The sequence below is a fragment of the Lethenteron reissneri genome, chromosome 2 (genome assembly GCF_015708825.2).
Source record: "Lethenteron reissneri isolate LAM-NWPU_2019-01 chromosome 2, ASM1570882v1, whole genome shotgun sequence".
In the NCBI taxonomy this organism is placed as follows: domain Eukaryota; kingdom Metazoa; phylum Chordata; class Hyperoartia; order Petromyzontiformes; family Petromyzontidae; genus Lethenteron; species Lethenteron reissneri.
In genome coordinates, this window is record NC_083780.1 from 3,835,193 (window position 1) to 3,844,322 (window position 9,130).

The window sequence follows — 9,130 nt, forward strand, 5'->3', positions numbered from 1 at the left end:
CCGACTCACTCACACATTCACTCACCAACTCACCGACTCACACACTCACTCATTCATTCACCAACTCACCCATTCACACACTCACTCATTCACCAACTCACCCATTCACTCACACACTCACCCATTCACTCACACACTCACTCATTCAGTTGCTAGCTCAAACACTCACTCATTCATTCACCAATTCACCCATTCACTCACTCACACACTCATTCAGTTACAAGCTCAAACACTCACTCATTCATTCACCAACTCACCCATTCACTCACACACTCACCCATTCACTCACACACTCACTCATTCATTCACCAACTCACCCATTCACTCACACACTCACCCATTCACTCACTCATTCAGTTGCAAGCTCAAACACTCACTCATTCATTCACCAACTCACCCATTCACTCACACACTCACTCAATTAAGTAGAACGTGTTGTCTATATTTATTTAAAGTTGCGCATTTTTACTAGACGTCACATTTCTCAAATCCCCCTCCCTCGTCACACATCGTCACAAATGTCTGACCCCCCCCCCCCTAGGTGCGTGACGTCATTTATGGACGGCCCCATTGTTTCTAGATTTGAAGCTTCCGCGACTGCAATGATTCATACTCTTAGGTTTTGTCGGTAAAGTCACGTAGGTAAAAAAATATATAAATAAATAATAAATGAGATAAGTAATAATACAAATAAAATAATAAATCACGACGTTTCGGAGGCAACACAAGTCTCCGTCATCAGGTGGGACCGTCACAGCTGAATTTACTGTATTAAGTGAGGAAAAAATCCGAGAGGCAAGCCCTTAAATACAAGTTAAGGGGGGGAGGGGAGGGGGGGAGGGGCTTGTCTGAATGTGGTAGCCAGGGGTATGGCCTGATGGTCCTGGGGAGCGGGGCTAGAAGAGAACAATGGTGCACATCGACTCATGGTTGTGGCCGGTGTTAGCTGACAATAAGCATAAACCTTTGGAACCTCATTTGCCAATAAAAATATAATTGTTTTTTTACCCTTCTCTCTGGCAACAAAACTGACACCTTTTTACAAGGAGTCATGTTTGCATAGACCACAATACCTTGCAGTCATAATGCAAAAAAAAACATAACTCTGATAATGTGCACTGTCCTTGAAGTTGATTGGTCCACACCCGAGACAGCTTTCCTTAGAGCCTAGTCTCACATGGGTTGCGCCTTTTGGCGTCATCTGGTCCAACCCATGTGAGACTAGGCTCTAAGGAAAGCTGTCTCGGGTGTGGACCAATCAACTGCAAGGACAGTGCACATTATCAGAGTTATGTTTTTTTTTGCATTATGACTGCAGGTATTGTGGTCTATGCAAACATGACTCCTTGTGAAAAGGTGTCAGTTTTGTTGCCAGATAGAAGGATAAAAAAACAATTATCAATAAGCATAAAAGTAAGCCATACTGGTAAACGCTGGGGATGTCAACACTCGGTAAAGTAGAATAGTACCGGTCAGATAAGATGATACAAATATGTGTAGTTAAGCATTTACACTATGAGACCTCCTTTACCAGTGGCAAAATATAGTTGTAGGTTTTTACCCGTTAAACTGGTACAAAAACTGACACCTTTATACAAGGCATCATGTTTGCAATAACCACAACACAAGCAGTCAAAATGCAAACAAAAAGAAACAACTCTGATAATGATAATGATATGCACTTCAAGGACAGTGATATGCACTTCAAGGACAGTGCATATCATAATCATTATCAGAGTTGTTTGTTTTTGTTTGCATTCTGACTGCTTGTGTTGTGGTTATTGCAAACATGATGCCTTGTATAAAGGTGTCAGTTTTTGTACCAGTTTAAAGGGTAAAAACCTACTAATATGTGTAGTTAACTCTTTTTTGCGTGGTTAATGACATCTTTCCAATGATTACTCAGTTTGTACCCATCATCACAGTTGAAGTTATGTCTGTGTTTGTATATCTGGATGGCTTCGTGCACAAACATTTGATAGTAGCCAGAAGGTTTGCAGAGCACCTTGGTCTCGGAAAAGACAATTTCATGAGAACCCCCCGCGTTGTAGCAATGATCGGCAACGGCGGAAGACTCAATTTTGCCGTGTTTCAGATCTGACTTGTGCTCGCGGACACGATCAGAGATATGACGTTTCGTTTCCCCAATGTAACAGTCACCACAGCTGCAACTCAGTTTATAGACTCCAGGGTATTGCAAGTCAGGAATGACATCCTTCACAGATGGAATTAGACTATGGGGACCTCATTTGCCAGTAAAAATATGATAATTGGTTCTTTACCCTTCTATCTGGCAACAAAACTGTTAGTAGCCAGAAGGTTTGCAGAGCAAAAAGGTGTCAGTTTTGTTGCCAGATAGAAGGGTAAAGAACCAATTATCAGATGGAATTAGATCACGGATTTTATGTACTGTACTGAATCGGACTTGGATCTTATGTTTGTTTAGAATTTTGGAGATCTTTTTGGTCACGCCTGCTATGTATGGCAACGTGATAGTTTTGATAGGAGTTTCAAGTGGCTGTTCTGTATGGTGGGAGAAACAGCTTGGCGGATGGTGCGGTCAGAGTATCCGTTCATCTTGAGGGCCCGATGTACATGTCTTTATTCACCGGCCAGGTGGTATTGGTCAGAAATGCCATGAGCTCTGTGGTATAGTGTTTTGATGAGAGAATTCTTTTGAGACGGGTGGTGGTGGGAATCAGGTTTCAAGTAGGAATCTGTGTGGGTGGCTTTCCTGTAGACAGAATGTCCCAAGGATCCATCAGGTCTCCTCTCAAACAGAATATCTAAGAACGGTAGTTTGCCATCTTTCTCCACTTCCATGGTGAATCTGATGGATGGGTTGTTTCTCTTGCTGCTGCTGCTGCTGCAGTGCCCCTGATGTTGGCCGCGTGGCTGGGGGCCGTCTGCTCGCTGCTCCTCCTGGACGGGCCCCGGGCCTTGGGCCTCCCGGTCTCGGTGGCCGCGGGGGGCCTGGCCCTGGGAGGCCTCGCTGCCTTCACGTTGTGGCGTCTCGCCAGCATGGGGGGAGGGGGGGGCTCGGACGAGGAGGAGGGCCCCGCCGAGAGGGAGCGACTCATGGAGGATGACATCGAGACCGAGTTCGACTGAGGAGGGGTCGAGGGGTGGGGGGGTTTGTGAAACCGGTAACGGCTTACTCTTTGGTTCTTTCGGTAAAGTCACGTAGGTAGAAAATAAAATAAAATAAATTTGTGGGTAGAAAATAAAAAAAATACATTTGTAGGTAGAAAATTAAACAAAATAAATTTGTAGGTAGAAAATAAAACAAAATTAAACAAAATAAATGTGTAGGTAGAAAATAAAATAAAATACATTTGTTTTATTATGAAATTTTTTTTATATTAAACAAAATATTTTCTACCCACGTGACTTTACCGAAAGAATCAAAGAGTATGGATCTCTGCAGTCACAGAAACTTCAAATCGAGATCGGTAACCGCTTCCAAACATCGGTTTTTGGCTCAGGATCGGTTACTGGCTATTTCAATGTATGTAATAATATCGATATACTGGAGCATGGTAAAAATAATAATAGGTAAAATTGTGAAGTGCTTCGGGGTCACTGAGGGTGGACTGAGGGGTGACTAAGGTGGACTGAGGGTGGACTAAGGGGTGACTGAGAGATGATTAGCTGGACTGAAGGGTAGATTGAGGTGGGCTGAGAGATGGTCTGAGGGGTGACCGAGATTGACTGAGGGTGGATTGAGGTGGACTGAGGGTGGATGGAGGTGGACTGAGGGTGGTTTGAGATGGACTGAGGGTGGATGTTGGTGGACTGAGGGTGGTTTGAGATGGACTGAGGGTGGATGGAGGTGGACTGAGGGTGGATTGAGGTGGTCTGAGGGGTGACTGATGGACCGAGGCGGTACCTCACAGGACGATGGCGCTGGTCTCAGAGACTCGAGGAGTCAGCGGCGACTCTTGACTCAAGTCGACCCTGAGTCGACCCCACACCCCCCCCTGCATCTCGCCCTACACACCCCACACACTCACCCGTCATGAGCGTGGGGGGAGTGTGGGTGTATCATGGTTCTGTGTCGTGCCAGACCCATGTCTGAGGGTCCTCGTCCATAAACATGTGGGAAGTTGGCCGGGAATGGTTCAAGGGGAGCACAAATCTGCTGCTGAGAGGCTCAATGTCGAAAGTGGTCCGAAGTTTGACTGAAGCGATGCAAATTTCGATTTAAAGCTTTCGTGACTGCAGGGATTCATCTTCTTGGTTCTTTCGGTAAAGTCACCTAGGAGGGAAGTAATAAAATAATAAAAATAAAACATAATAAAATAATTCTCACGACGTTTCGGCTACAACAACCTGAAGACGGCTGCTTGCGTTGTAGCCGAAACGTCGTGAGAATTATTTTATGTTTTATTTTTATTATTTTCTTACTTCCCTTCTACGTGACTTTACCGAAAGAACCAAGAAGATGAAGCGATGCACTCGCAGGAGGCTGACGGGACGCGTCTAAAATGTCGCTATTTGGTATGAGGAGGGGCAGGTGTGTGGTGGTGGTGCCCTCTCCCGAGGGGGGCTAGTGACACACTCAGCCTCGCGCGGTCGGGGTCCGCGTGTGGAGCTCCAATTAAACAGCGGGGAGAGCGACTCCCGTGACCCCGAGTGAGTGGGGCGAGTGGAGCGAGGGGGCGGGGCGAGGGGGCGGGGCGAGTGGAGCGAGGGGCGGGGCGAGTGGGGCGAGGGGCGGGGCGAGGGGGCGAGGGGCGGGGCGAGTGGAGCGAGGGGCGGGGCGAGTGGGGCGAGGGGAGCGAGGGGCGGGGCGAGGGGAGCGAGGGGCGGGGCGAGTGGAGCGAGGGGCGGGGCGAGAGGAGCGAGGGGCGGGGCGAGTGGAGCGAGGGGCTGGGCGAGGGGCGGGGCGAGTGGAGCGAGGGGCGGGGCGAGTGGAGCGAGGGGCGGGGCGAGTGGAGCGAGGGGCGGGGCGAGTGGAACGAGGGGGCGGGGCGAGTGGAACGAGGGGGCGGGGCGAGGGGAGCGAGGAGGCGGGGCGAGTGGAGCGAGGGGGCGGTTGCGAGTGGAGCGAGGGGGCGGGGCGAGTGGAGCGAGGGGGCGGGGCGAGTGGAGCGAGGGGCGGGGCGAGTGGAGCGAGGGGGCGGGGCGAGTGGAGCGAGGGGGCGGGGCGAGTGGAGCGAGGGGGCGGGGCGAGTGGAGCGAGGGGGCGGGGCGAGTGGAGCGAGGGGCGGGGCGAGTGGAGCGAGGGGCGGGGCGAGTGGAGCGAGGGGCGGGACGAGTGGAGCGAGGGGCGGGGCGAGTGGAGCGAGGGGGCGGGGCGAGTGGAGCGAGGGGGCGGGGCGAGTGGAGCGAGGGGGCGGGGCGAGGGGGCGGGGCGAGTGGAGCGAGGGGGCGGGGTGAGTGGAGCGAGGGGGCGGGGCGAGTGGAGCGAGGGGCGGGGCGAGGGGAGCGAGGGGGCGGGGCGAGTGGAGCGAGGGGCGGGGCGAGTGGAGCGAGGGGCGGGGCGAGGGGGCGGAGCGAGTGGAGCGAGGGGCGCCGCATTTGAATTTTGGCGGGAACTGTACCCGCGTCACGTGACCGGGGACAGTGAACGCGGACGCGGAAGAGGGGGGCCGGTGGCAACAACACGGCGCGTGGTGCAGGTACAGTGCGGTGGTGGTGAGTGTGGTGGTGGTGGTCAGTGTGGTGGTGAGTGTGGTACGGGTACAGTGCGGTGGTGGTGGTGGTGGTCAGTGTGGTGGTGGTTAGTGCGGTTGTGGTGGTGGTGGTGAGTGTGGTGGTGGTTAGTGCGGTGGTGGTGGTGGTGAGTGCGGTGGTGGTGGTGAGTGTGGTGGTGGTCAGTGTGGTGGTGGTGGTGAGTGTGGTGGTGGTGGTGAGTGTGGTGGTGGTGGTGGTGAGTGTGGTGGTGGTGGTGGTGGTGGTGAGTGCGGTGGTGGTGAGTGTGGTGGTGGTGGTCAGTGTGGTGGTGGTGGTGAGTGTGGTGGTGGTGGTGAGTGTGGTGGTGGTGGTGGTGAGTGTGGTGGTGGTGGTGAGTGTGGTGATGGTGGTGGTGAGTGTGGTGGTGGTGAGTGTGGTGGTGGTGGTCAGTGTGGTGGTGGTGGTGAGTGTGGTGGTGTCAGTGTGGTGGTGGTGAGTGTGGTGGTGTCAGTGTGGTGGTGGTGGTGGTGAGTGTGGTGGTGGTGGTGAGTGTGGTGGTGGTGGTGGTGAGTGTGGTGGTGGTGGTGGTGAGTGCGGTGGTGGTGAGTGTGGTGGTGGTGGTCAGTGTGGTGGTGGTGGTGAGTGTGGTGGTGGTGGTGAGTGTGGTGGTGGTGGTGGTGGTGAGTGTGGTGATGGTGGTGGTGAGTGTGGTGGTGGTGAGTGTGGTGGTGGTGGTCAGTGTGGTGGTGGTGGTGAGTGTGGTGGTGTCAGTGTGGTGGTGGTGAGTGTGGTGGTGTCAGTGTGGTGGTGGTGGTGAGTGTGGTGGTGGTGGTGAGTGTGGTGGTGGTCAGTGTGGTGGTGATGAGTGTGGTGGTGGTGGTAGTCAGTGTGGTGGTGAGTGTGGTGGTGGTGGTCAGTGTGGTGGTGGTGGTGTCAGTGTGGTGGTGGTGGTGTCAGTGTGGTGGTGGTGGTGGTCAGTGCGGTGGTGGTGAGTGTGGTGGTGGTGGTCAGTGTGGTGGTGGTGTCAGTGTGGTGGTGGTGTCAGGGTGGTGGTGGTGGTGGTGGTGGTTAGTGTGGTGGTGAGTATGGTGGTGGTGGTGAGTGTGGTGGTGTGAGTGTGGTGGTGGTGGTGAGTGTGGTGGTGGTGGTGGTGAGTGTGGTGGTGGTGAGTGCGGTGGTGGTGGTGAGTGTGGTGGTGGTGGTGGTGAGTGTGGTGGTGGTGAGTGTGGTGGTGGTGGTGAGTGTGGTGGTGGTGGTGAGTGTGGTGGTGGTGAGTGTGGTGGTGGTGGTGAGTGTGGTGGTGGTGAGTGTGGTGGTGGTGAGTGTGGTGGTGGTGGTGAGTGTGGTGGTGGTGAGTGTGGTGGTGGTGGTGAGTGGTGGTGTCAGTGTGGTGATGGTGAGTGTGGTGGTGTCAGTGTGGTGGTGGTGGTGAGTGTGGTGGTGGTGGTGGTGAGTGTGGTGGTGGTGAGTGTGGTGGTGGTGGTGGTGGAGTTTGGTGGTGGTGAGTGCGGTGGTGGTGGTGAGTGTGGTGGTGGTGAGTGTGGTGGTGGTGGTGAGTGTAGTGGTGGTGAGTGTGGTGGTGGTGAGTGTGGTGGTGGTGGTGAGTGTAGTGGTGGTGGTGGTGAGTGTGGTGGTGGTGAGTGTCGTGGTGGTGGTGAGGGTGGTGGTGGTGAGTGTGGTGGTGGTGGTGAGTGGTGGTGTCAGTGTGGTGGTGGTGAGTGTGGTGGTGTCAGTGTGGTGGTGGTGGTGAGTGTGGTGGTGGTGGTCAGTGTGGTGGTGGTCAGTGTGGTGGTGGTCAGTGTGGTGGTGATGAGTGTGGTGGTGGTGGTGGTAGTCAGTGTGGTGGTGAGTGTGGTGGTGGTCAGTGTGGTGGTGGTGGTGTCAGTGTGGTGGTGGTGGTCAGTGTGGTGGTGGTGGTGGTGGTGGTTAGTGTGGTGGTGAGCGTGGTGGTGGTGGTGGTGGTGTCAGTGTGGTGGTGGTGGTGGTCAGTGTGGTGGTGGTGGTGGTTAGTGTGGTGGTAAGTGTGGTGTCAGTGTGGTGGTGGTGTCAGTGTGGTGGTGGTGTCAGTGTGGTGGTGGTGGTGGTTAGTGTGGTGGTGAGCGTGGTGTCAGTGTGGTGGTTGTGTTGTTGTGTGTAGGTGGTTGTGACATGGTGGTTGTGTTGTTGTGTGTAGGTGGTTGTTGTGTTCTGGTTGTGACATGGTAGTTGTGTCGAGGTGGTTGTCACGTGGTGATTGTTGTTGTGTGTAGGTGGTTGTGTTGTGTGTAGGTGGTTGTGGCATGGTGGTTGTGTTATTGTTGTGTGTAGGTGGTTGTCACGTGGTGATTGTGTTGTTGTGTGTAGGTGGTTGTGACATGGTGGTTGTGTTGTTGTTGTGTGTAGGTGGTTGTGTTGTTGTTGTGTTGTAGTGTTGTTGTGTGTAGGTGGTTGTGACATGGTGGTTGGGTTGTTGTTGTTGTGTTGTTGTGTGTAGGTGGTTGTGTTGTTCTGTTGTTGTTGTTGTTGTGTAGGTGGTTGTGTTGTTGTGTTGTTGTGTGTAGGTGGTTGTGTTGTTGTGTGTAGGTGGTTGTGACATGGTGGTTGTGTTGTTGTTGTGTGTAGGTGGTTGTGTTGTTGTGTGTAGGTGGTTGTGACATGGTGGTTGTGTTGTTGTTGTTGTGTGTAGGTGGTTGTTGTTGTGTTGTTGTTGTGTTGTTGTGTGTAGGTGGTTGTGTTGTTGTTGTGTGTAGGTGGTTGTGTTGTTGTGTGTAGGTGGTTGTGACATGGTGGTTGTGTTGTTGTTGTTGTGTGTAGGTGGTTGTTGTTGTGTTGTTGTGTGTAGGTGGTTGTGTTGTTGTTGTGTGTAGGTGGTTGTGTTGTTGTTGTTGTGTTGTGTATAGGTGGTTGTGTTGTTGTGTTGTGTGTAGGTGGTTGTGACATGGTGGTTGTGTTGTTGTTGTTGTGTTGTTGTGTGTAGGTGGTTGTGGCATGGTGGTTGTGTTGTTGTGTGTAGGTGGTTGTGGGGGTGCAGGTGGATGTCGGCAGGGCCCCCCCCGAGTCTCGTGCTCTTCTCGCACTGCGGCCCCCGCGTGGTGGTGGGGGCGCGGGTCCCCCCGCTGTGTCCGCTCTGCGGGGCTTCCCTCGGGGGGGCCCCCCTCCCCGAGCCCCCCGTGAGCCTCCGAGCCCCCCTCTCCAGCGCCCACAGCTCCCCACATCAGCTGGCCGTGCGGCCCACGCGGGGGGCCTTCCTCACGTGAGCCACGGGGGCGGAGAGGGGGGGGGGTGATGTTTATGATGATGACATTTCGATTTAGAGCTTTCGTGACTGCAGGTTGCTATGGGTGCGTACAAAAGGAATTTGTGATTGGTGAGCAATATTCTTGGTTCTTTCGGTAAAGTCACGTAGAAGGGAATTAATAAAATAATAAAAATACAACATAATAAAATATTTTATTATGTTGAGTGGAAATAATTAAATAATAAAAATACAACATATTAAACTATTTTATTATGTTGAGTGGAAATAATAAAA

At 53.0% G+C, this 9,130-nt stretch overlaps 1 protein-coding gene across 1 annotated transcript in view; it reads left to right on the top strand.

The window, feature by feature from the left end:
• LOC133341496 (protein RUFY3-like) overlaps positions 1 to 950 on the top strand; it is a 14,024-nt gene extending 13,074 nt beyond the window's left edge. Inside the window, exon 5 of the mRNA XM_061550184.1 lies at positions 947 to 950. Coding sequence (XP_061406168.1) covers positions 947 to 950 — 4 coding nt within the window. The remainder of the gene's footprint in view (positions 1 to 946) is intronic.
• The last annotated feature ends 8,180 nt before the right edge of the window (positions 951 to 9,130 follow it).